This window comes from Colius striatus, chromosome 1 (genome assembly GCF_028858725.1).
Source record: "Colius striatus isolate bColStr4 chromosome 1, bColStr4.1.hap1, whole genome shotgun sequence".
In the NCBI taxonomy this organism is placed as follows: domain Eukaryota; kingdom Metazoa; phylum Chordata; class Aves; order Coliiformes; family Coliidae; genus Colius; species Colius striatus.
This window is the reverse complement of record NC_084759.1, coordinates 78,383,225-78,410,090: the sequence shown is the minus strand read 5'-3', so window position 1 is coordinate 78,410,090 and position 26,866 is coordinate 78,383,225. Positions and strand designations below refer to the sequence as shown.

At 39.8% G+C, this 26,866-nt stretch overlaps 1 protein-coding gene across 4 annotated transcripts; it reads right to left on the bottom strand.

The window, feature by feature from the left end:
- Window positions 1-386: 386 nt before the first annotated feature.
- TXLNG (taxilin gamma) lies at window positions 387-26,866 on the bottom strand. Of its 4 annotated transcripts, none has more exons than XM_061999153.1 (10): window positions 25,908-26,122; window positions 17,492-17,804; window positions 16,705-16,796; window positions 13,144-13,314; window positions 12,322-12,516; window positions 10,804-10,923; window positions 9,752-9,826; window positions 7,788-7,880; window positions 7,166-7,261; window positions 387-475 (listed from the first exon to the last, which is right to left on the bottom strand). In XM_061999153.1, the coding sequence occupies exons 1-10, from the start codon at window positions 26,049-26,051 to the stop codon at window positions 470-472; spliced, it is 1,305 nt and encodes a 434-aa protein (XP_061855137.1). In that variant the 5' UTR covers window positions 26,052-26,122; the 3' UTR covers window positions 387-469. The 4 variants fall into 4 exon arrangements, with proteins under 4 accessions (XP_061855137.1, XP_061855154.1, XP_061855127.1 ...); XM_061999170.1 differs by lacking the exons at window positions 387-475; window positions 25,908-26,122 and adding exons at window positions 2,799-6,186; window positions 26,791-26,866; XM_061999143.1 differs by lacking the exon at window positions 387-475 and adding an exon at window positions 2,799-6,186 and having other exon boundaries at window positions 25,908-26,119.

The window sequence follows — 26,866 nt, the reverse complement described above, 5'->3', positions numbered from 1 at the left end:
AAGCAAAAAACAATGTCAAGGTTTTCCTTTTACTGTGTATACAAACTGCATTTGCTTTTCAGGCAACATGCAAGATCCTTAAGAGTATCAACTGTTTGATACCAGACAATTTTTGCTACACAGCCCTGTGGTTTATGCCCTTATCCATACTACACTTTGTTATTATTGGTGTGCACACTGTACCTTTTTGCTTCAGCACTGAAGTAGCTGAACAAAGTGTAAACTCTCTACAGAGAACAAGAAGTATTTGCTCAATACCCAGTTTGACCTTTTTGTCTTCCAGCCACTAGAAAGTCCAATGTGGTAGATTCTTCATGTTCTCAACATCAGTTTCCATCCTGTGAATTTCAAACACAGAACCTCCTCGACTCCAGGCACAGCCAAACACATGTAATAAACACTAACCTGGCATTTCAGAGTTGTGTAACTGCTTTTTGTCCTTTTAGAGGCTCATTCTCTGCTTCAAACATCAACCCTGAAAAAAAAAAATGTATCACAGCAAGAAAGAGTTAGGACATTCAGTAACCTTTCTAACAACAGAAGCGCCAAACCCAGCAAAAGCCTTGATGAGCAGGATTTATAAAACAGGCAACATGATTAAGATGAAATGCTTTTATATGAACACTCATGGCTGGGAAAAACAACCCAACGAAACCACCCCAACAAATGACACGGATTACATACCAGTAACATGTCTTGTACGTGGCAAAACTGAGGCACTTATTTGGAATCATAGAATTATTTAGGGCATTTAAATTTTTAGATGCTGTAAGAGATTACTTTCTTAAAGTAGAGCTTTAGGAGCACTATTCTTGGCACAGCCTTGAATTATGCAGGCAGCCTGCTTCAAGGCTCAAGTGCCTCACTCCCTATGATAGCACACCGCAGATCCTTGTTTGAGCAAGAAATCCAAAATAATGTGAACCTCAAGGCTAGAAGGTAACAATTTAAAAGAAAATTACAGTTTTCACAGGCAGCACCATTCTTAAATTACTTAGAAGTTCAGGCTAAATGAGTGCCAGAGTCAACAAAACAAATAAAAGCTGGCGTAATTACATGAGACTGTTAGGCTGTTAGAAAAAGATGTATCCTTCCTTCAAGATGTGTCTAAACAAGAAGACAAAAGGTGGATAATTAAAAGCTAACTGTTAAAAAAAAATATCATGTCAGAAAGGAGCAAAAAAATACCTGAGGAATAAGTTACAAAAGGCCTAAAAGCAAGTACACCAAACACACTTGCTAGGGAGATGAAGCCCTAACAGATGGACTGAAAGGGTTGGAATGCAGTTGGTGAAAGAGGTTCTCACATGAGAGCTACCCTTCACAAGAAAAGTATGGCTCAGTTGTCTATGTACACATGTGCCTGTGAGTCCAAAGGGGAGACTTAGCACCTGCAGAAAAAAAAAGGCAGAATGCCCCAGCTACTACCTGTGACATAGAACCAAATTTATCTATCGCTGATGAGTTTTACCATTCTATGAGTCTATGAAACTGGGCAGATCCACTTCTCTATCAGTACACGCTGTAAGGAAGTGTGGAAGTAGTAAGAGGTGGTTACACAGGGGCAGAGGCAGCACCTTGTGTGGAGGCAAGGCTCAGATGTGAGGGAATACTTTGAAGGAGCAAACAAGTACAGCAAGGACAGCAAGTGAGACCAGGCAACATACTCAGACATCCAAAATGCTTGGCACAGCTCTAGAAAAAGCTCAGGGGTAGGAGCCACGTTGCTCAGCTTTTATAAAATGGTATCTTGCAAACAACTTTCTATAATGAATGCTGTCCTCAGAGAGCCACAGAGCACGTCAGAGCATATTCTTGTAAAATAATTCTATGGGCTACCTAGAAAAAAGTATACATAAAGGAAAACTGAACTCCAAATAAGTTCTTTTAAGTTCAGAGAAGTTGGCACATATTAGGCCATGTGCCCTCCACCACCTGCACCCCACCCCCCCCCCCCAAAAAAAAAAAAAAAGGCCAACAGAACACATAGCATTACCAGGAACCTGGGAGGAAATCACAGAATGGTTGGGGTTGGAAGGGACCGCTAAAGATCACCTAGTCCAACTCCCCTGCTAGAGCAGGTTCACCTAGCTCAAGTCACTTAGGAAGGTGTCCAGGAAGGTTTGGAAATCTCCAGAAAAGATGACCCCACACCCTCTCTGGGCAGCCTGTGCCAGGACTCCCTCACCCTCACAGCAAAGAAGCTTCTCCTTGTGTTCAAGTGGTACTTTGTGTTCCAGCGTATGTCCAGCTGTGCATTGGTAACAAACAACCCACCAGATGACAGAAAGGGAAGCACTTGATGAAATTACTAGACAACCCAATTAATACAAAACCCTGTTGTTTTGTTACACTGCACCCAACTAGCTACAGTTGATAAATTTTTGGTGAGAGAAGGCCCAAGGCAGAGCAGGCAGCCAAAGGTTCAGGCACAGCTGCTGCCCTCAGTGGCCTCTCCTGCCTCTGCCCTACTTCCATCTCTGCTCCCTCAACCACAGGCTGCTGGGCGAGGGCAGCAGGTACAGTCCCTGGCTGAGAGGCCCTGCTGTGCCACAGGATGGAGGAACCCCACACCACCAGCCCCTGCCACCACCCTTGCCCTGCACCTTTCTTATGGTGTTGCACTCGGGACAGCACACTTGAACTCAATGTTTCACAGCTTTTAATTCTCATGCTTGACTCCTCAAACAAGTACAGTGAGTTCAGTAGGTCCAGACAGAAGACATGAATACGATGTTAAAGAAAAACTCAGAGTCCAATATATTAAGCATACTTATTTACTTAATCTATACAGAATCGAGTAGATAAAATTTCAGATTCACATTAGTGAAAAATCTCTACAAAATGTTTTTGAAAAGCAAAACAAAGACTGCCTGTTCATTTATCATTTTTTTTTCCTCATGAAAGCAGACATGGGTTGTAAAAATAAAGCAGTGTGTTTAGCACAAACTAGATTTCTGCATCACTTTTTTCACAGTTATTTCCATCTACAGTCCAAAGAGGTAGATTTTCTGCAACACCTGAGAATTGAACTGTAACGTAACCAGGTGTAATGAAAGGAAGGACAAAAACGTTAGAGATACAGCCCTAACTTACTTGTGTACATATACACACACACTTGGGTCTTCCATCACACAGAATTTAGCTTTTCGCAGCTTAATCATGGTGAAATGGTCAATCAGGCCCCGGAGTTCTGATAATCAGACACACTTACTTCAGGTTATGTCAGTTTCCAGCCCAGGCTGAACAGCTTATGGTAGCGGGGAGAAAGGCATTAATACAAGGTTAGTTACAAACCCTCCTGGAGCCCATTTGGCTGCAGACTGGCAGTGCAATAGCCTGCTGTATGGCAGATTAGTTAAGGGTGCTGAGCTTATCCCTTGGATGAATTTGTTGGGTTTGTTTGTGGCCTGTTATTTTTTTGTGTTAGTTGTTCTCTCCCCCCTGCCCAAACACCACTCTTTAAGCAATGCATGAAACTGTATTAACAGGTTTCAGAAAGCAAAGTATAGCTCACCGTGGCCAGATAAGTTGACATGATATGGGTATATTAAGGGTAGGAAAGAGAAAAGATCGCCCCTTTTTAAAAGCCTTTCACCTTGGGGCATTCTGCTTCCTTTACATGTAAGTCAGTAACAGATAGATATCTTTGTATTGCTGATCTATACATCTGTCTTCTCTAAAAGCCCTTGAAAATATTCTTGCAGCAGGGTCCAAAAAATTCACTCTTGCCTCCATATAGAACAAGCACTATAGAAAGAATTGCTAGATACAAATGTCCAAATAATAAGTTGTAAAAATAGAAAACTGCATGTCCTACCTTGCCAAGGGTACGATGCATCAAAGTTTTTCACTTTTCCTCAGGAAAATTACTTCATGCTTAGTGTTAGCTGAAAACCAGGTCTTGCAACAACTATATTTTAAACACTTCGATTCCATAAAGCAAGTCATTTGAAAAGCAAGTCTGAAATACTTCTTTCCAGTTTGGTTTTTTTTTTTTTTAAGCCATGTGGTTAGCATGAAAAAAAACAATTTCAAAGCTCTGTGTCTCACTTGCCTGGCTGGTCACTGCTACCTTGTTTTCACTCCTGCGTTGTGCTTGGACCACAATCACAAAATCTGCACAAGAGGAAGAGAACGATGGCCAACTTCCCCTTGGCCTCCACCATTCCAGAAATGTCAGTTTTGTACAGTTCCTCCCAGTGGCATGAGCTAAAAAAACACACCTGTCAAGCCTTGTGGAACCTTACTCTCTTTCAGAGACAGCTACATTGTTTCAATGTACAATACTACAGGAAAAGGATCAGGAGGTCAGTGCAGCCTGAACATTCAAGTAATTTAGCCACTACACTGTCACGGGCAACAAGGGTGGGAAGCTCAGCAAGAGATGTGCTTGATTCAGAAATTCCCTCCCAAGTTAAGTGCAAAGAACTTTAAGTACCAAAGAAGGCTACACACGTTTGCATTTCTTAAAATGACAGCAACCAAAACTAGAAAGTAAATGTAAAAGCATGGGAACTGAAGTTAAGGGCAGCTTGCAGTTACTTCATACCTTGCCTTGCCAAAAAAAAACACAAACAAAATGGTGGTCCTAGTTTCTTTCAGGGGAAGAAGTCGAAATGTGGATATCAAATTTTCTAGGAAAGGACTACATGGTTTAAAGGTAAACAAGGGAGCTTTGCTTGTGGTACGTTAGTATAAAAATCTGAAGTACCATCTTTACCAGACAACCTAACTGGGAAGGCACTCTGCCAGCTGGTACAGCTTTGAGGTTGCGTGTGCAAGAAATTCCACATTGTACTTCAGGAAAAGTATATGAATCTACATATGTTCAGTTATAACCAGCACACACTTAACTAACACTTAAATACATTGCATACCATGCTATTAGAGAAAGCCTGCATGCCACAAAATCATGTCTTCCGCACCTTCATCAGTAAACGTCTATTATCCAGCCCTTCAGATAATCCAGAGATTTGTCCAGGCAGTCATGCATTTCTCTAGTCAGGATAACGATGTGCTGGACACACTGCAGCTAAGAGAGAAGAACGTGACCAACACCTGTGCGAGAGGCTACGCAACTGCACAACTCCACTCGGTAAACATCGCTGCACACTCTTTCTCACACATTTGTAATTTAAACACGTTCACAGGTAGGGCAGATAGTCCCAACTAACCTCTACAAACACGACCCTGAGAAGTCTGCAAAAAGTTGTACACCCTGTTTCACCAGCTGCAAATTAATGGATTTCCAAGCTGGTTTGTTTTTTTTTTTTCCATACCACAAAGTACATAAAACCCTTTAAATGTATCTTTTACTATACGCTGGACCTTTGCTTTTTCATTCATAGCTATGAAAACATACTATAAGGGAAAGCTGACTTTTTCTTTTACTGGCCATCAGATATCTTTACGTAGATCAATTTACTCAAAAAAAAAAGTTGGTAATGTTTAGTATACTGAGTGGCAAATCCATGAACAAAACCAGAATGCTGTTCTTTAAAACCAAAAAAAAATAAAGTGACCCACTGTCACAAATTTCCCCAAAACGATGTTGTATCTGTACACGGCCTTCCACAACAGTGATTCGTGTTGTGGGGAGGAAACGCACATGCATTCTTTTATGGAAAAATATTTTCTTTTAAAAAAATGAGGCAGATGTGCAACACAGTTGTGGAAAATTTATAGTTTAAGCTATTTAAAGCTGCTATGCAGCTTCCTGTACCACATAAGTCCAGTAGTTCTAAGAAAATACAGATATGGTAGAAAAAGTAAGAAAATTTTCACCACAAAACCAAATAGTTACCACCAACAGAGAAAGTTATACACAAAATATATCTCTCAATACAGTGTTTACACTTCATTTTAGTCTACAGATTCAGTGCCAGGAACAGGACTTGTTGAGACAGTCTTTTCGGAGCTGTTCGCCACACACGACTCCACGTGGGGCTGGATTCCCGGTTCCACGTCAGTGGGAGTTCCCAGCTCCTCATGGGAATTGAGTGTGCAGGACTGCAACGCCTGCACAGCTAGATCCACATCTGCTTCTCTGAGAGAAATCTGCTCCTTAAGGACCTCCACCTTCTCATTCAGCTCGTTCCTTTCTGTCTGAAGGGCCCTGCACAGCTTCTCCAAGCGCTCCAGTTTTATTTGAAAGCCCTTGTATTCTTTATCTCTTACTGTTTTCTGAAGGACAAAAGAAAATAAAAGCTCTGTGATCCATTTTTTTTTTCTTAAATGAAAAGAACAACCACTTTTTATCCTGAATATTAACTCTTAATTAATCCAGCAGGTCAAGCTCCAGCTGCACTAGAGCAGGTTTCCCCAGCATACTCGGCAACTACATTTCAGGTGATTTATCTAAACTAGAGTGGCAACAAGACACCTTTAGAAACAAGCAATAACAACTATATCACTTCATAACCTTAAATGTAAGCAAGGGCTGAGTATCCTGATAAGAAATCCCATAAAGCAGTCAATTACAACCCAAATAATAGCAACTATAGAGCACAAGGGGGCATACAAGTGGGAAACGTACACTCCAGCAGCAGAACCAGATCAGAAAGTGCTACCTCCTTCGAAAACAGAAAAAGATACACTGTGCAACAGCAGAACTTGAATGAGCTAGCAGTATGGGTTGGTAAGGTCATACCTAATACACTTGAGCTAGAACTCTATGCCTATAGTCAGTATAAAGACTGCTTTAACCACGGTCCAGCAAAAGAAGAGCTCAGTAATGACACTTTGCAACCCCAAAAGCAGCAGCAATGCAGGAAAGTTAATTGGTGCCTTATACACGGGTTATTTCCTTCATGTCAGCCTCGTGTTATTTCTAAGACTTCTCTTACAGCACTAATTCAACTTTGCTCAGCATATTAAAACACAGGCAATTCATAACATGTATGAAATCATACAAGCTGAATATCATCAATTAAACAGTAAGCAAGGAAAGATGAGGCTCTTTTTTTGTGTGTCATGAGTTTACACAGCAGCTCTTTATTTTCAATGTCTGAGGAGAACAGTACCATTTACACAACAGAACACACAAGGCATACAATCCAAGAAGGGGTTACTTTGTACAATTTTTCAGACAGTTGGAAATAAGACAGAGTTCTCCAGGACACAGACTCTAGTTTAGCAATACTGCTGCTTAAAAGATAATTACCTCTTCAGCCATTTGCAGAAGAGCCTTGTTATTGTTTTCCCATTTTGTACGCCACACTATGGTTTCCTTTTCCAGTTTCTTAATCTTCTTTGTCATCTACAGAAGAAATAAAAGACTTAATTTTGAGGCTTGTGTTGCAAAGTGGGTAGGTTTACATGAGCGATTCAACTTCTTGGTATTACTTTACAAGGCATTTTACAGAAAAGTCTTTCTGCACAGAATCAACCACAGAAATAAGAGATTCTGAATTCAGAGAAAAAAAAAAAAGATTTTTAAAAGAAACAGACTGGCAATGTTCAAGTAAAACTAATGAGCTCCAGGAAAAGAAGTTTTGAAATGTAAGCACAGTCAAAAAGACTTGAAAAGTATTGTACGTCTCAGATAAAATACTGAATTGGGATTTACATACTGTACAAGCACATGAAAACAACATTTTAAAAAATCAAATGACATCCTTTCTTCCATAATACGACATTCTTATACCATCTTGTCATCTGAATTACATGTCAAAATATTCCTTATCTTTTCAGAAGGCAAACAGTTATAAAGTCTAAAATGCATCTCACTAACAGCTTGCATTTTTATCTGACTTTTTTATGTAGCTAAGTAATCCTCTAAGTACCTTCTCCATTTCTTGCCTGAAGGTTGTAAACAGTTCGTTGCTTTTTGCCATGGTGGTCTGGAATTCTTCAAACTTATCCATGTAAAGAGAAAGCTGTTGGAAGACAGGCAGGAACATTAATCTGAATAGCTGTATACAAATAAAGTATAAGGCAAAATTAAACTAAAAAATGTAGAAGACAAATTTGTCTTTTTTTATACTAGCTTACAATTTCCATCCAAGGAGCATGAAGAACTTGTCTGAAAGCATGCTATTCAAATTACACATTAAAAGAGAGTTCCATGTTGGTAGAACAGAAATATATCCAAATGAAAGGGAAATTATGTTTAACAAAATACTGAGGACAGTTCATCACTACCTCATTTTTGCTTCAATGACAGAAAATTGTCTTGCCCTGCACCCCAAGGTCAATCATCAAGAAGGAACTGCAAAGTATGTTCATTAATACAGTTGAGAAAAAAAAAGAGAGTCAGGTTATGGTTTTTATTGAAAACTCTGAAGACTATTGGCGTGTGATTTGATGTTTTAAGAATACATGACCATTTACTAGGAACTTCTCCCTCCAACTGAAGAGGAATCAGTTGTCTCACGTCTTACATTTGAGGTTGCATGACAACATAATTCAGAGCACAGAAATACCATGTTTTGCTCTTAACAGCAGAGGAACTTTTGTTTGGCCTGGCTTATCAACAGTACACCATGATTCTCTGCCATTATTGTGACTGAACTTTGTAGCTCATGTTGTTCTACAAAGAATAGAAATATCTGTCAGTCCCAGGAAACCAAACACTATACACATTGTTACTACTAAAATGTATAACAAAAGAAGCAGTGGGATTTCAATTACACACAAACCAATTTGAAAAAAAATAATAAATGAGTAAGCATAGCAAAAACCTATTGGGGAGAATCTGGACACTAATGAGTTCAAGCCCAACGGAGACTGTGTGTGTGATTACATTTAACTACACATATATATGCAAACTTTAATTGTAACCATTGAAAAGCCTGAACAGGAATTAGATAAAAGTTAGTGTGAAAAAGGAGAGAAAATGAAGCTTGCAAGGAGACTTGATACAAAACCTCAAAAAACTGACGCAGTAAGAAATATACAGTGAAAGGAATAGTTACTGCTTCTCGGATGCTATGACATTAGCTGAACCTACTGCTTTCCTTTGCCTTATAAGCTGAGCTCATGTGTGGCCAATGACTGCAGGTGATCCACAACTACAACATAAAACAGGAGACCACCTCTTCACTCTCAAGAGAGGACTTTGCTATAGCCTTTACAACAAGAAAACAATTTGAAGACAGCTGGTTTTTGTGAACAGAGATGTTCAGGTTACTAAATCTGAATAACTACGGGGACAAATGTGACATTGCTTGCTTCCAGCCCTCCACAACAGGATGCCACGGCAACACTAAGGCACAAATCCTAAAACCTGTCTTGGTAAAAATTCCCACCCAACTCTTTATCGTCGTATGGATATCTGTGCTCCTAAACAGCTATAAAAAAACAAACCAACAAAAATACCTTTGAAACAACAGTTTCAACAGAAGCTGAGCAATGGTAAAGTAGCCACCATAAAAAACAGATCAAGTTTTCATATATTCTAGGATTTTAACACTTAATTTAAAATGATACTAACTCCAGCAATTCAATGTTAATTGCCTTCCAGTAACAGTACCCTACAGTTGTATTAAACAGCAAGTACAAAATGCCAAGTCTGTACAATTTATACCGCACACCACTACTGAACAATTACTTACTGCAAATTAAAATTAAGCCTTAACTAAAAAAAAAAAAAATCAAGTACTTTTCCAAAGTAAGATATTGCACCTGATGAATGATACCATGTAGTTTTTTCTCATGCTGCATTATATTTGCTACAATCACTAATCTCTTGTTATTTCCTTTCCAGAAGAACTCCAATTGAGTACCACTCCATTAAATAAAAATATACCTGCTGCTTCAGCTGAGCTTCCTGTTGCTTCATCTGTTCACATTTGTGCCTGGACTCAGTAGCTTCTTTTAGCAGCTAAAAAACAAAGCAGAGAGCCACATAATGAAGAAAGTATTCCTAAGAATTGTCTAACCTGATCCATGATGAAATACGAACAAATGTTAACATTGCCTAAGGGCAATTCAATCGTATTTTCTCACATGGGCTTTTTTTATTACTATACTTTCGTAAATATGATTTAAAGCATGTGCTGGCATGCAGAATTTTTTTATTGAGACATTTTTCTAATTGGTAGCATGAGTCACTTTCTATTTCTGCAGCAGGTTTTAACTGCATAATTTATATAAGTAGTTCACTAACGAACTGTATGTAATTTATAACTGTTTTGTAACCTTTCTAATTTATTTTCCACCTCCACTTTTCCAGTCACTAATGTCACCTTTACAGACTAATTCAATTTTGCTTCAACTTGATATCATTTTGTTGGTTCATCTTTCAACATATTTTCATCAGCTTATGATTCTAGTATCACTTTAAGATTGTACAGATAAATAAGATTTTGCCTAGAAGTGACATAAGGAGCATTAAAAAAACCCTTCACCCAAGTTTTTTTAATTGGAAGCAAATTTCTTGAAAGACCGCAAGTCATTTGCTGATTATTGACATGCAATTAAAACATCAGGCAGTTTTGCAGACAGATAGTTTAGAACAGCATATGCTTTATTCTTCATTTGTTATCTCTCATAGAATAAAACCAGAAGCTACAACTCCTGACTGCAAGAAAGTATGTTTGGTGTTTCAGCTCAGGACATTTCCCAGTCTAAGAAAAATCTAAATGATACCTAGCCCACATGCTGAGGAAATGCAAACAGTAGCATTACTTGCCTGTAAATACAGACATTAATATCATACATATCCAGAACTTAAATCTCAGTCTTGCTGAAATCTATCCCAACTTTCAAGAGACACTCCCTCCAATTTACTGCTTTAAATATGAAAAATCTGATTTGGTGGTTTTGGTATTTCTCTTAATACACCCAGAATTCACTTACAAACTCCCTTTCTCGCTGATGTTTTTCCTCTGCTTCTTTAATAAGTTGGGTAGTTTGCTGAAGTTTGGCATCCACAAGTTGCTGCTGCAGTTCTTTATGCTTGAACACTTTATCAATATGCTAAAGGAAGAAAGAAATAACTTATTAGTCAAATAGTTCACTAGTGAATTAAGGTAGGTGTACACATATGGAAGATAACTATTATTCAGAAGTTTCATGCAAAAGACTGTTTAACACACCTTTCCCCCTCCCCCCTTTACCTCCATACACTATCACTACACTTTGATTGTCTTTCACAGAAGCCAGATGTAGATTTTATTAAATTGGTACAATACTGTCAGTTACTTCACACAACAGACATCTAAAAAAATCCTGTAACAAACAGTCCACATTCTTTCTTCAAGCTGGTTTCTCTACCTCTAATCCTTATTGTTATTTGTTATTCCTAAGAGCTCTAGTATTTGTAACTAAAGAAAGTTCAAAATGAGTAAAGTCTGCAACAATAGCTTATTTAGCTGATCAAATCTCACAAGTAACTGAATCTTGCAGTCTTACTTCCAATCATGAAGTAGCGCAGGGCAGCTTCCTACCTCTTCTCTTCCCTTCCCCACATTATCTCATGGTAGGTACAAATATTCCATGGTGGCAAAAGGTGGGGACCTAGTCTAATAAAGAGATTTCTAACTGATTCACACTTAAAACAATAAAAAAAACCCCACACTAAATAAAAATAACAAAAAACATAGTTGAGAAATTGTACTCCAAACCTCGTGTGCCAACTAAGAGCCAGCAGGCTAATCTTAGCTGTAGAACTTGAATGTTCTCTCTTTGACAAAAAGAATTGGCTGGTTTCCACTACTGTAGCGTAAGACTGCCTAGCTGACACACTGGTGCCAAATAAAGCTAGCTCAGTTAGCCCTACAATACGGTCATTTCCATGACACCAGTCCAAATATATTCTTGAAGTGTGATAGCTTACTTTGATTCTATGCCAATAAGAGCAGTTACATACAAAAAAAAAAAGGAGCTTCCCCAAACCCCTCACCCTTAATGAAGCAAAACAAATAAGACACAGAATAGCTCTTTTATGCACTCCCATTATAATTTAGAAGAACTTCAAATGTTAATATATATTTCTGTTGGAAATAACCTTTGGAAGTCACTAGGGTCAACTTTGAAGCATGATCAAGTTGCTCACACCTTGCCCAATTGAGTTCTGAATACCTCTACAGAAAGAGGTTTCACAGTCTCTTGTCAATTTATTTCTGTTCAACTGCTTTCACTCTGAAAGATTTTTTTCAATGCATCTGGAATTTAGATAAGCAAAATCAGACAGGAAAGACAGACAGTGGGGGCAAAAGAGCTACTTAAATCTTTTACAATACTGAAGTAAAAAGAAACCCCTACCCCCATACAATGACTGCAAAGTATTAGGGGTTTTTTCTCCCCATTAAATAATTATCTGATCCATATAGTTAAGGAGCTAACGGCATCCCATTAGAAGCATAAAGTAAGCACCTCTTCTCGCAATGCATACTGCTCAATGAGTTTCTTCAGTTTTTCTCCCAATTCAATGTTTTCCTGACGGAGCTTGGCATTATGTATATCGTGCTGTTCCAGTTGAGCCTGAATTTCGTTCAGCGTAATCTGGAAGTGGGCAGTTGCTTCTTTCCGTCTTTCTTCTTCTTCTCGTGCTTGCTGCATGTTTTCTTCCTTTTGTAAGACGTGTATGGTTTGAGTCAGAAACACAAGTAATAATTTCTGGACAGCTTCACATTCTAGTAGAGTTAATTTAAGCCACAATCACAACATGGTGACTACTTCTATGAAGTGCATGGAATGAAGAATCTAGAAATTCCAATACTTTGAGAGAATCTCATCCTTACTACCAACATTACTCAGAGACTGGTATTGTAAGATGATACATGAATACCTTTGGAAGTGTAAGAATTACTCAGATGTTAAGAGCAGCACTGATACTATTGTGAAATTTCTTACAGTGATCACAGGTAAGAACCCCTTTGCTCTCTTCCATTTCACTCTCATTTGTTACATTCTGTTATTTCTAATAATCAGCACTACTCCCAGAAACAAATACATAAAGATCACATACTGCAAAGTACTAGGAGCTACGAAACAGTTTGAAAGGAAAAAATTGAGTTGACCTTTCCTTATACTCTTTACCATTAAATAAGGTACACTTAAGCCACAAGTCACTCATCTTCTACAGGTATGGGTAAGGGGCAAAGTTGTAAGTAAAAAGCAGCAGTTCTGATTTTATGCAGTAATCATTAAGTAAGATTTCCACCACCAATGGCACTGCAATTTATGTAAACTAACCTTCAAAGTCTTGTTATGACGCTGAAGCTCCCGACAGAGAGATTCCAGTTTGCTACGTGCCAAAATGGCCTTGCTATGCTCACTCTGCAAGTGGACTTTCTCCTTCACAACTTGTGCTTGCTTCTTTTGTAGTATCTTCATCTGCTTTTGAACATTCCGGCTCTCCTCCAACTAACATTAGAGAGTATATTTATTAAATAAGCAGAAGTGAAACTCTATGTATCTAGATGAGCAGACTGAAAAAAACTTTTAAATATTTCAGATTAATGCAAGGAAGTCAAATAATTTCATAAAGACTCCCAGGTTGTCTTAAACTCCCATCATCCTACAGACAATTCTAAATGTGTAAGGACAGAAGACAAAAATATACAGATTCCAACTTAAATATGTGCCTTTGAGGAATAGGGACCATGGACCAGTTGACAATGGGCTATCAGCTTGCACTCAGCTACAGGGGTAGGACTAGCTCTGAAAAAAGGAGTATGTGGCAGGTACAGTTAAAAGCCAACTGAGATCAGCTTTTCAACAAGTCACAACATTTGCTACTCTTATCAGTAGGGTACACACACAGCTGTTTCTCCAACAGATATTGGTTTCACTATCAAAAAGAAAAACCCACAGAACTTGTACAGAGTCCTTTTTGGTCAGCAGGAGCTCCTACCAAAGGAAGCAGAAATTGGTAAGGGTCTGTAAAATGCTACAGTATTTCAGAAAGGAACAGATAAAACCAGCAGTCCTGACAAATCAAGTAAAATACTATTAAAGCTGCACAGCCCATGCTTTCATGGCTTAAGAGATCTGTAGTCTCTACCACTTAAAACAAAAATTTTCCCCTATTTCCTTTAGGCCGTTTAGATGGCAGATGACAGCATTAAACTTTGTATACAGCGCTGACTTCAGGATCTATTCTCTGAATGTCCAGTGAAGTTTCTTGCATTATCTAGTTGAGAGCAAGTTCCATTACACATGATTTTGGGGCTCCCCAAGAAACCATATTATTTAGAGTCTGTTCTGTTGTAAACAAGGTAACAACGTTTTTAAGTGTAACACTGCTCCTTATTAGATAGCGCCTCAACCTCGAGACATCACAGAAAAAGAAGGATGGCAACAAGGAACGTTACCATGACAAAGAATATCACCATGCTGGTTTTCTGAAAGAGCTCAAAATAATGCTGGAGCACAGAAGAAAGAATAAATAAAGTTAAGGACCTTCATGACAACAGTACATTAAATGTGTATTGAATCTCGTTCAGAGAAAACAAATGTTAATGAAATGTTCTGATATCCAAACATAAAAAATCCTCTCCCTGGCTGGTCAGAAAACACACTTCAATTAGCTGTGCTGTTTGTATACCTGTGAAACCTCATGCCTGTAAAAGTATGCCAGTGTGAGACATCACCAAGGATGCAAATGTTCCTGCATCACAAATTGATCTCCTGATAGATTCCAAATTAGGAAAAAAAAAATAATTGTGGAAGATCTTTTGCCAGGAGAGAGGCATTCCTACCTTTATTGTACAGTCCTTTTCATGAGACACCACTGAAAAACCTGACAGTGAGCTTTAAAGATGATGAATCTTTAAAAAAAGAAAAAAAGCATTGTAGGTGCACTGTCATAAACAGTTCAAACCTCTGCTGGCATTAAAGCTGACACCTCACCTATGCCAGTGGTTCACCACCACTATCATGAAGAAAAGAATGCATCTTAAAAGGAACACAACCAGATCCAACTTTTTAAGGGGAAGAGAGTACCTCTGAGGCTCAATCAGCTAAAATGGAGTTACTGTTATATCCAGACAGACTCCCACCCAACTTCCCAGCAGTTCTGAGCATCACCAGGAAAGTAACTGGTTCTCAAGGATGGCAACTATCTAAGAACTGTCCAGTCCCATACACTATGGATCCACTCCTGGGAAGGGAAAAAAAAAAAATCCAAACACATAACATGAACATGTCTCTCCTGATGGCCAAGCTTCCTGAAGGAAATTACAATTCATTTGGTCTAACTGTTCTTTAATTGCTTTGAGAGCTTTGCTTCAAAAAGAAAACTTGAAGTGAAGATGGTGCAGGCTATTTTCTTTCTTCAGAAGTGAGGAACTCATGCCAACCTAGCTCCTCCTAGGCCATCATCACCATCACTGCAATTTGACATGGGAGCTGTTAGCTCAAATAGAAAAAAGCATCACATGCACAAGCAACTGCTCATAAGAACTTTTCTCTCACAATATCAAAGCTCATTTTTAAGTGGGCTCCCCCATCCTTAAGTTGCACTGTAGAAGTATTACTGTTTCTCATTTAAATGAAACTGACTTCTTAAGAGAAGCTGCTAGTTTTGAAGAAAATTCACTCATGGGAACAAGCAGGTGCATGTGAGAGAGCAAGGAAAATAAAGCAAAAATATAACAGACCTCCAAGGAGGGCTTAGGATTTCCTGAACAGAACTAATCTAAGTCTGTTCTTAATTAACTAACATTGTCCCTGTAAGCAAAAAGGGTACCTGCTAGCTCAAGTTCAAAGCTCTGGAGACATTATTAATCTCAAAGGAAAAATAAATTTAGTTCAGAAGAGTTATGTCATGTTGTGCAGCTATGATGTCATTTTCAGAAACACTTCCACATATAATACATTCAACATCTACAAAAGACAAATCTTACACTTTTTTCAAGCTATTAAATCTTCTCTTCAGTTTTGCATTTATTTTGTATCTACAGGAAAACATACAGACACAGCATTTCCAGTCTCTCCATTCTTGTTTGTTTCAAGACAAACAAGTGGAGTATTTTTGTCTCCAGGCCCCTTCTGAAAAGTCAACTTATTTAAGCCCCTTTTCCCCCTGATTTTGCCATAATTTAATTTAGGAAATAAATTATCATTTCTCCTACTTGGGGTGGGAACATACTTTATCATCAACCACTGCTGATATTTTGCCTTTTTGTTTTATCACTGGAGAAATGTATATTTATCTACCCATCCCTTCACATGATGAGAAAGCACAAAACAAAATTAAATCTAGATCTTTCCAACTTCCCCTACCTGTCCAGAAAGAACCCCTAAAACGAGAACCCATCACTGAGAAGTATAACTGAGGGCTTTTACTTTCCCAAATCTCACTATCACAGGATGTTCTTTCCCTTTATCCAAAAGGGTATAAATTGTAAAATGCTAGCACAAAAGCATTATCAACAGACAAAACCTAAGAAAATAATTAGTCCCAAAAGAAACCCTCGGCTTTTCTGTTAATCCTAATGTTATGTTTCAGCACCAAGTTATCAAGAAGTTATCATAATCTATTTTTTCTCTGGATTTAGGCAGTCATGTAGAAGTGAAATGACTACATACAAGTTTGGCTGAAGTAATACTCATAATAAGCCTGAGTGGTTTTAAGGTTTTTAATACTCAATAGCAATACTCATAATAAGCCTGAGTGGTTAATAAGGTTTTTTCACCTTACCAACACCATGAAACTTTTAAAATTGTTAACTGTCCTGTATTAGAAGTTCCTGCGTTCCACAGTTAATATTAACACATGAATAACTCCTGCTGTCTTTACAAATTACTTACCAGATCAGCATACTTCTTGCACAAAGCAGCCAGCTTTTCCTCTGGAGTAGAAAGTGTGTTCAAGGCTTGCATTAATAACAGCACTTCTTTTCCTATGAATTGGATGAAAGACAACCACACTGAGAAAAAAAGATCCCAGAGAAGCAGCTTGTCTTTACAAGTAAGATACAGGATCATGAGAAATTAGTACGAATTAAGTTTTTCTCTCTTTTCATAGCTGCATAATCCTAATGGATCACAAATGGGAAGTCACAGTAAAAAGAAATTTGTTTTGCCTATGTGACATTAGAAAATTTGAATAGCAAAAGTTACTTTAATCTTACATTTTTTTTCTTCTATAATTTGTAATAGCATAGATAAAAAGAAACATCTGAATGAGTAAAATTTAAAAGGTTAAGCTTTGCTAATAAAAGATATTCTCACAAGTGTTTTTAATAAGCATTTTGAAATTTTAAATATCAGCAGTGCTTTGGTGGCATTGAACACTGCAATCCCAAATTTAAAAGTTAATGCAACAACCAGAAAGCTAAAAAAAGCAGGTTAGTGATTACCACATCATTATTATTATTATTATTATTAAAGTTCCTGTAAAAATAGCATTACCAGTAGAAGGATCCTTACATAGGCATTAACTGTCTTTTCCTAAGCAGAAGTACTCATTTTCTCAGAATACTCTGTTAAAGATGACAACTTTTGGCTACAAAGGAAGCTTAAGACAGAGAAACAGGTAGCTATTTTACGAAAATACTAAAGCCACTTAAAACTTAAAATGTCAAAGAGAACATACCCAAAGTTTTCTCTTTGTGTTTTTCACTCTCTGGATCTTGTTGGCCATCAGGTGGATCAGTACGGGCTTCTTCTCTCCCAGGAGTCTCCTCACGAGATTCTTGAGAGCAGCACGTGGACTCTGAATGCTTTCTGCTCTTTGTGATATACTCAGCTTCTTCCAGCGTGCCCGTGTTTTCCAGGCCATAACAGTTGGACTGCACATGCTGCAATGCTCTATCAGACAATTCATTGCACTTGCTGTTCACCAGCTGATCTTGGTTATTCGTTCCCATCTCCTGAGATCCGGCTTCTTCCATTGCATCACCAGACAACTTCAAAAGGGAAAGGAAGAAGCAGAAGCAAGCAGTCAAGCAACTGTACTTAAAATAAAAACTTCCACTTTTCTTTTGCATGAATGAGTAAAATTCCACCATTATTCACGTTGAATACTCTTGTTAGGACAAGTATATGTCAATAACTGTACAAAGAATGAGCCTAAAAGTCATTAAAAAAAACAGCACAGAACAACCTGAAATATTACCTGCTCCACTGTTAAACAACTTTCATGTTTCATCACTGAAAAAAAATGCTTATACTCTAGTAATTAAATGGTCACATGGAAATCTGTTCTTAAAGGTCCAGAGTTGGTTATAACATCATGTTAAAGCACACAATCTTAAATGAAAACATTTCTCCTAAAAAAAAAACCCCTCACAACTCAACACCAAGTATAATAAATCCAAAATTCAGTCACCATTTAACTAGTTTTGTGTGTTGTTATTTGGAAAGTAAGATACAGAAACTGAGACAGGAGGGCATCACTATTAAAACACCTTTATTCCATGTTAGTTTCAGAAAACTGGAAGATGTCTGCTTTAAAATAGCTGAAGACATCTCCAGAAAAAGGGGGAAAACTTTAATCTGCTAGAAGTCTAGTCACAGCAACACATTGTTTCAGTAACACACATAGGGCAAGAGGTTAAAATGCCAAATACATTTGTCAGCTCATGACTGGAAAAAGTCTGTTATGACAAGAATGACACACAGGACCAGGAGCACATTCATTTTCAAAATGTTACAATTCACATCTACAAAATCATTAAAAAGATTCATGTTAACTAGCTTCAGATTTGGAGTCCTACTATCTATGCTTTTTAAACTACGTTGCTTCTTCTCAATTAAACAGAACTTTCTCAAAAGTTTTCCAAAACCCCAAAATGTTTAATCATTTAACCAAAAAGTTAAACATCACCAGTTGTTTTAACAGTCCAGCAATATGTCTGTACTTTGGAGCAGAACACCTAATGATATCACACTACAGCTTATTAAGCAGCTACCAGACTTCTCTCGGTCACCAGGAACAACATTCTCAATTTCTAGAAACATTTAAGGCTGATAAGAACTTCGAGGGTGTTTGCTTGGGTGGTTTTTTGGTTAGTTTGTTTTGTTATGCTACAGAGGCTTGGATTCAGGAAAACACTTGGAGGTGACTGGGTATTTTTTGCTGTCCATTTGCAATCCTACTACACAAGGTGCAGATACAGTTAAAAGTACAATAAGCAGAGTTGAACTCACTTCTCTGCTGAAGTAAAACAATCACTCTCACAGATTTATTTTCAGGGAACTGAAAGCACATTTCCTGAAAGTCAGAAGGAATTATATAAAGTGGAACTTGTTTATATGCAGAGTTATGCTGTTTAAGCACAAAGTAATTTCAGATTATTTTATATTTTAATATTACAAAATGTGCTCATTCTTAAAGCCAGGAGTTTGCATTGGGTTTTATATTCTGCACAGATGGACAGTTCTCCTCTTCAAAAGCAATTAGCCAACATCAAAGGAACGCAGCCAACACTAATAATATGTTGCGAGATATATTTCAACTCCCAATTTGTTCAGCAGACTTGGAATAGTTATTTAAAAATCATTAAGCAAATATGTGTTAAAATGGAAAAAAAAAAGTAACAGCTTAGTTCCCCATACTTAAAGCAAATCCCTTGCTTTAGACCTTAAGGCAGATTCATTCTTGAAAAGGTGAACTCATACAGTATGTTTTACAAAAGACAATAAGCTTTTTAACTGCAAATAATCTATACAGATGTTAAGGAGAAACTTTTGACTGGTCAAGAAGATTCACTATGCGCTGCCCTTTACAAGTGTGGAAATGATGCATGTGCTTTATGGACAAATACAAATGCACTGCAATTTTATCAGTCATGTCAGACAACGTATTTATAAATGCCTGCAAAGGTAATACAGTAATAGAATTCCCATAACAAATAACCAATCTCAAAATTTACTATTTTACTTTAGAGCTGTAAAATGCTTTTTTTTTTCCCCCCTTAAGCTGTGGAGCTTTCAGTGGTATGGGAAAGACCTACCGCTCTAAGTTTAGGGTCAGCTAAATAAACAAGATGATTCTTCAAAAACACAAGAGATGCGAAAACAGCACCATCTCTGGGTAGTTACCAATGGTTGAAACCATGGCACAAATCTTTCCTAAAAAACACAATTCAGAGAAGCTGAAGATACTGTGCCACATTACACTGATCGTTTTTTCTACTGCATAGAACATGAACTTGCAATTCAGATACTTGTGTCTAAGAAGCCTGGCAAAAGGCAGGGAAAGTCTGCTTTAAACTCAGTTTCTGGTTTGGCACAGTATTTTCAGACTTTATCAAATCTATAAACAGAGTCAACATTTTATTTTTTAAAGCAGAGCACAAAATTGCCAGGAATTCAATAAGCAGCTGAGAAGGCCTGACTGGCTGTGGTTATGCATTGAATGGCGGCAGCAGTGTCCAAACAACTCTCTTGCTATCATTTCAATCCCCTTTTACATACTCGTCTCTGCTATGCTAGCAACAACATTCACACAACTTGTTCTAACACAGTTTGTAGCTAGATACCTCAACCCAGTTCACTGCACAGCAACAGGCAATCCTGCCAAACAGAAGTGCTAGTACGATGGTTGGAAAGAAGCCAAAGCATGAGAGTCACTAAGAAGGAAAAAAAGTCAGACTAATCACAGCCAGAGCAGAAGGAACGAAACAAAAAATAACCATGTACCTGTGGTTAAGGTAAGACTGACTACTGAGGTACTGAAATACCACCAGCAAGATGATGTTCGTAAGAAGAACTGCTTCAAATTAAGACAACCCAGAAATTTTCATGGGTTTTCATCTGTGAAAATTCTGCCATTTCTGGGGAAAAAAATAAAACTCAAACTACTGGCAAGGGCACACGTGTGACCAGTAAGTCATGAGATGCCGACCTCAACTAGCAAACCAGCACAGTAATCTTAACATCTGCCAGTTCAGAGCTGGCAACTAACATGCATATTCCAAAGCATCTGGAATTTTCACAGTGTGAACATCAACACCTCATTAATTCAGCAGAGCTTTTTGTAGAAGTCAAATTAGGTGTCACTCCAATTCTTTACTGACAGTAATAATTTCTCAACTCTGAGTATTCTCTATCCCTGGTCAAAAAACCCACAAGGATTTTTCAGAACTTCAGACTCAGTCTCAAAACGTCTAAACAGAGAAGGTAGGAATAACCTATCAGGACACTGAACTGAAGAAGAAGGTTTATGTACAAGTGTCTTGTACATCTCAAACATATTTGAAAATAATGGCAATAGTGAAAAAAACCTACAGAACTTGCCAACCTTCCTTTGGCTTTTCAGTGAACATGGAACAAACCCAAGCTTACTGACAAGAAAGCATGCTGCCTGAAAGATCAAAGCTCAATGTTGACAGCAGACACTTTTTGTAATAATATCCAATTTTCTTAGCTTAAATACAATCTGTGACCACAGGTTAATACACAGTATTCAAAGAAGTACTTCTATCAGCAGCTAGAACAACCTGAGAGCATATAAAAAAAAAAAATCAACTACAAAAATCCCCTAGTTGAAGTCTATTAATTTGCAGTCCATAAGTTCTAGTAAAACCGACAGCAGTAACATGACATACTAAAATGCTAATGTATTTAACCTAGATTAAAAAGTGTTGGGTTTTCACTTGAAACAGAGAAGTCTGTTATTGTCCAATAGAGACTATGAATACTAGCAGATAAATTATCCCTTGATTATGACTAAAATAATTTTCTACATTAGTTATCATTTTAGGTATTAAAAACATAGTGAGTCTGAAGTCTGAACAGCCTTCTTACATTCAATTTTATTCTTAAATACAGATATTCTCAGCTACAGATAGTTTGATATTTGATCTGCATCAAGCTTCAAGTCAGGAGTATTGCAATAAACATCACATTGAGAATATTAAGTACTAAACCATACACTGAAATTGCACTCCTCCAACCGAGACAAATGGTCAGAAACACCCGAACTATTACCTCTACCTTTCCAAATGCATGCTCATCAGACAAGTTAACTTTTCAGTTTAACATTCCAGCCAGAATAGAGCCCTTCCAAGAGCACATTGTATAATAGTGCTGATTCAGTACTGACTGAATAAAAACAAAAAACCATCCCACCAAAGATCTACTGAAATCACTGCTACCTTTTCTAGCTGCTACCACACTCTCTCAGCTTTCAGATGGCCTCCAACCTCCAGCTTCTAACCAACTTTAATGACAGGTGGCTTATAATCCAACAGACCAGAATTAGATTGCTACATACCTAGAAAGATTTTCAGCGGGACACAAAATGAACATGTTGCACAGATAGGAAGAAACTTAGTAAAATCATAAAATTCTTTATCAAAATCCAAAACTCTACCATTACAAAGTAAGAAACTTGCCACCTATGTACCTGTGAAACCAGCTATTACAAGACATTGACACTTTGGAATAAACATAAAATCTTCAAGTTGCAGGCCAAAAAAACCACTTGATGACGCCTGGAGAAAAATTACTGGTAACACCAGTCCTGCCCACCCCAAAAGTTTTCATTCAAGTCTTCTGGTCTGTTCTTTCAACTTGTACCTTGAGCAAAAAAGGTGCACATCAGGAAAACTCTACCTTATTTTATACCTAAAAGGTTAGGGCTGGCTTGTACTCTCATGTATTTATGAAACTGGCCATGATCACAGGAGCCTAAGCCAACTTTATCCCCAACAGAACCGCTTCAGTAGCATACACTGCACAGAAGGACAAAACAGATAGCTAGGTAGACCTTATCCTACCATGACAAAATGTATCATGAAAAGACTTACTTTACTTGTTCTAATACCTACAGAAGTTTGTAACATACAGTACTACCTAAAATATACTGTGCATATTATTAGTACTATGTGTACTGAAGTCCCTACATTATATGTTCCTGTGCATGCATATAATCTTTACCTAAAACACCTGAAAACACCTCTCTGTACTTTTAAGAGTCCATAATTAGTAGCTGTATCAATATCCTTTTTTCTCATGTATGTCAGCAAATTACCCTAAAAAAGCACTAGCACGATTCTATCAAAACATCTCCTACATTCCCCATAGCAGCAGTTGGCCTGTACCAAGAAAAGACTCTTACAATCTTCCTTAGTCTTCAGAACTGCTAATACTTAAAAAAAAAAAAATCCTGGACACTTTAGAACAAACATATACACATAAACCAGATTTTTCACAACTGTACAACCTAAATATACAAGCAAATACCTAATCATTTGCTGAGCATGAAGGCTTCAGAAAAAAACATGAGTAACATTGTTCAATAGATTCCATTTTTAAACCTGTCACACATGCAACTGGACATAAAAGCCTTATAATCCTTATTCTGATCCATCATTAAAAAAAATGTCATGGCAAAACAATTTACCATAAATGTTTATGGTTTGTAATAAATTTCAGACTTCCTGCATCTCAGCTATTTACTTTTAGCTGCTAACAGACAAACTGACTTGGAAAAGATGTGTACAACATACTTTTCCTCTGTGCAGATGCTCAAGAAAACTTATTTTAACACAATTGTTTTGCACTGAAGAAAAAAAAAAAATCAGTCCATCTTGGTAGTAATTTTATTCATGTTTCCTCCATAAAACTGGCATTCTGGGACACCACAAAATTAGGGTTTGAATTTCGGAGCAAGTGCACCTTCATCCATTGGTCTAGGCACAATGATTCAGGTGTGTGTGACCAGAGGACTAGCTTATTAAGGTTATTTCTCCACACAATACTTCTCTATACTGTGCTCACTTGACCTGAATGATGATGTAATCTAATTATACCTTTCTGAAAACCTGACGATCTCTAAGGTGGCTTCCCCGGTGAACTAAGTTCTTAATTGTGAGATCAGAGTGTCATTTCAAACAAACATTTCACCTTCTTCTGTCATTACATTTAAAACTACATTCTATGTAGTCATTTATCTCCTTTCAAAACACTAGACTAGGGCATCTGCAGTATTGCTCGTCGTTAGTTTCACAGCACTGCAAGGTTAGAAGTCCCAGCACAGCAGGAAGATGATTAAGAAATAGTTTGGAAAGGTGCATTTTATTTCTATAAAAGTCAATACAGAGTCGATGTTAATAGAATTCCACTATTAATACTGCCTTAAGTCTTTGATATTGGCTGAGATACTTGCACTCTCACATAACCCCTGCTTACGGTCCTTACTTTTCTTCCTGTTACCCTTTCCACGCATCTTGCCCTTTCAGAGGCCTTACAACATCGAAAGCAGGTATAATTTTTTTTCACTCAACATTCCAGAAAAAAAATGCAGTGAAAAACCTAACACTTACATGGAAACCTGCTCTGCATGGAAAAGCACTGCACATTTCACCAGCCCTTTTTTAATTGAAGCATCTGAGACAGGTGCTAATTAAGAAAACATTTAATATAGCATGAATCACTTCCACCCATGAGGTTTCAGTTCCTCTTTACTATAAAACTAATCGTTTTTCTAATCATCCACAGTACATTTCTGGAAAAAGCAGGGTAGACAAGTTCTGAATTCCCAATGCAAAGAGCTTACAAGGAAACTAAAAATATAAAAAGCTCTGGTATACTAGGCTGGGGAAGGAAATCCCCTGTGTTAGCCATAAAGAGGCTCTTTGTGCCAAAAATGCAAGTTTCTTACATGCTTAGAATCCCACTGTCTGGGGAAGCAATAAAATCAGAGGGATTTCAAAAGTTTTGCTAGAAGTTGGACTCCATCTGTTATGAGTCCCTTCCAATTTGAGATAGGAACCTGCAAGAAATTGCTGAAGGATTTTTAATTCACAAAAAAAGTTGAAAGTAAAACGTGCTTGTTTGTGTGGGTTTTTTCTTTGATTGTATTTTTTTTTTCAGTTGACTTTTGAAAAAAGGATATATAATCACAGACACTAAAGTTACTTACAATCTGTTTTCTATTCAAGGACATCAGAAAACATAGAATATGATGCTTTTTCATCAAGGAAAATTAGCCCCATAACTCCTAAAACCTCTTTTCAACGGGCAAAATCAACAAACACCACCAGAAAGTTACTACTTCTGGGACGGTGTTATCCTTTGTACCACAGGAAGAAAAAAAAATTACAACAAAAAAACCTAACCCAGCTCCCTGAATTTAAGTGAAGACACAGTACGAGATACAAAAGTGGCACATTAGATTACCAAGGCAGTTGCATCATAGAGCACTGTGTTGGTGGTATTACGTGCAGAAGCTGGCTTACGGCTTTCAAGTCTTTGCTGTTTGGTGTCCCAGTAGATGTATTTTAAGCTTTTCCTACGTGGACATATAACTAGAAACTACCACAAAGTCATCGAGGAGGCCTTTGCAGTCAATGTCGCTTCAGTAGAGAAGGCGAAGAAAGAAAAACGTCTATTTTTACCTGTTTCAAAGAGTAAGGAAACGCTCCCGCCGCCCCCGCCTCCCGCCGCACGGAGGCAAAGCCTCGGCCCCTGCCAGGCGCGCCTCGCACCTCCACCACACCGCTCGTACCGCCAAGTGCCGGGGCCGCAGTCCCGCTGCAGGCGGGGGACCGTCAGGGCAGCCCAGCGTAGTACCCCGTGGAGGCCGCCCGGCCCCCGGCCCGCGCGGTAGCACAGCCGCCCCCGGCCCCCTCCACCCCGCCCCCACTGGGCCCCGCCACGTGCCGCCGCCCCCAGGGGCCCACCGCGCGCGCAGCGCTGCGATCGCCCCGCGCCCCTCGGAGACCAGGCGGCAAGGGGCTGCTCCCGGTCCCGCCAGGCGATGCCCTGGCCGCCCCCTCCCCTTCCCTTGCCTTCCTCGACATACACCCGCGGCTGCGGCGACGGGTCCGGTCCCGGAGGAAGCGAAGCGGAGCCTGGCCTGACCGGCGCGGCGTCCCGAGAGCGGGGAAGGCAGCGGGGGCACTGCCTGCCCCAGCCAGGAGTGCCCGGGCTGGCCGGCCGCGGAGCGCGGAGGCCGCGTGGGGACGAGAGAGGCGGGGAACGAGGCGCCACAAGCCGGCGGGGCGATGAGGGGAGGAGGAGCGCCTTCCCCGCCGGGGCCGGCAACGCGCCGCCCTCACCTCCGGGCTGCCGCTCCTAGCCGCTGCCGCCGCCTCCTCGCCGCTCTGGCTCTGGCGCCGGCTCTGTCCCGCCGCCGCGCTGCTGCCGCCGCTACTGCTGCTGCTGCCTCCCCCGCGCGCTGCCTCCGCTCCGCGCGTCGCCATGATGTGACGGCAGCATCCAAACAAGCTGCCGAGCCGAGGGACACCGGAAGCTCGCCCCGCGCGCCCGCCTCTTCTCTCGCCGGCGGCCAATGGCCGCGCAGCGCTCCGCCCCACGTGGGAGACTGGCGGCGCCGCTGCCCCGAGCGCTGCCGAGGCGTTGGGGGCAGCGGAGGCAACGGAGTCGGAGCCGCTGGCGGGTTATGTGCCGGACGGGAGGCGGACTGCGCTTCCCGGCGCCCTCCGCGCCCCGATGCAGCCGGCCGGCCCCGCCGTACTCCGCGCGGCTGCTCCGCCCTCGGGCTTGAGCGGCGCAGGGCATGCCGGGAGCAGTAGTCCCGCGGGCCGGTGCCGGGGGGCGCGGGGTGCGGCGTTACAGCGGCCAGGCGCCGGCCGAGGCCGTGGTCCCTCCTTGCTTGCAACTTTATCCCTCTCCCTTTGAACCTAATTACCGCGTTAGTCACAGCTTTGAAGATGCAGTCAGCTCAGCGCGGCGCCGTGCCGTGCCGTGCCGTACCCGGCTCCACGGTGGCGGCTGCGGTCGGCGTGAGCGGCATCTCCTGCGGCAAAAAGTAGGACGGCAGTCGGGAAGCGGAGTTGCGCAAGGAAGTTGTGCTAGGCATTGCTTCGCAAGTGTAGCCGAGGCCAAGGGCTGCTCGGGATGAGCTGTGCCTTAGGCCGGCGCAGCTCCAGAAATCGCCCTTATCGTCATGAAGGTGGCGAAGTGCTGTAGCCCCCTTACCTCAGCCAGCCCTTCGCCTCTCCACACGGCCGCTGCTAGTGGGAAGGCTGCTATGGCTTCAAGAATCGCTTCTACG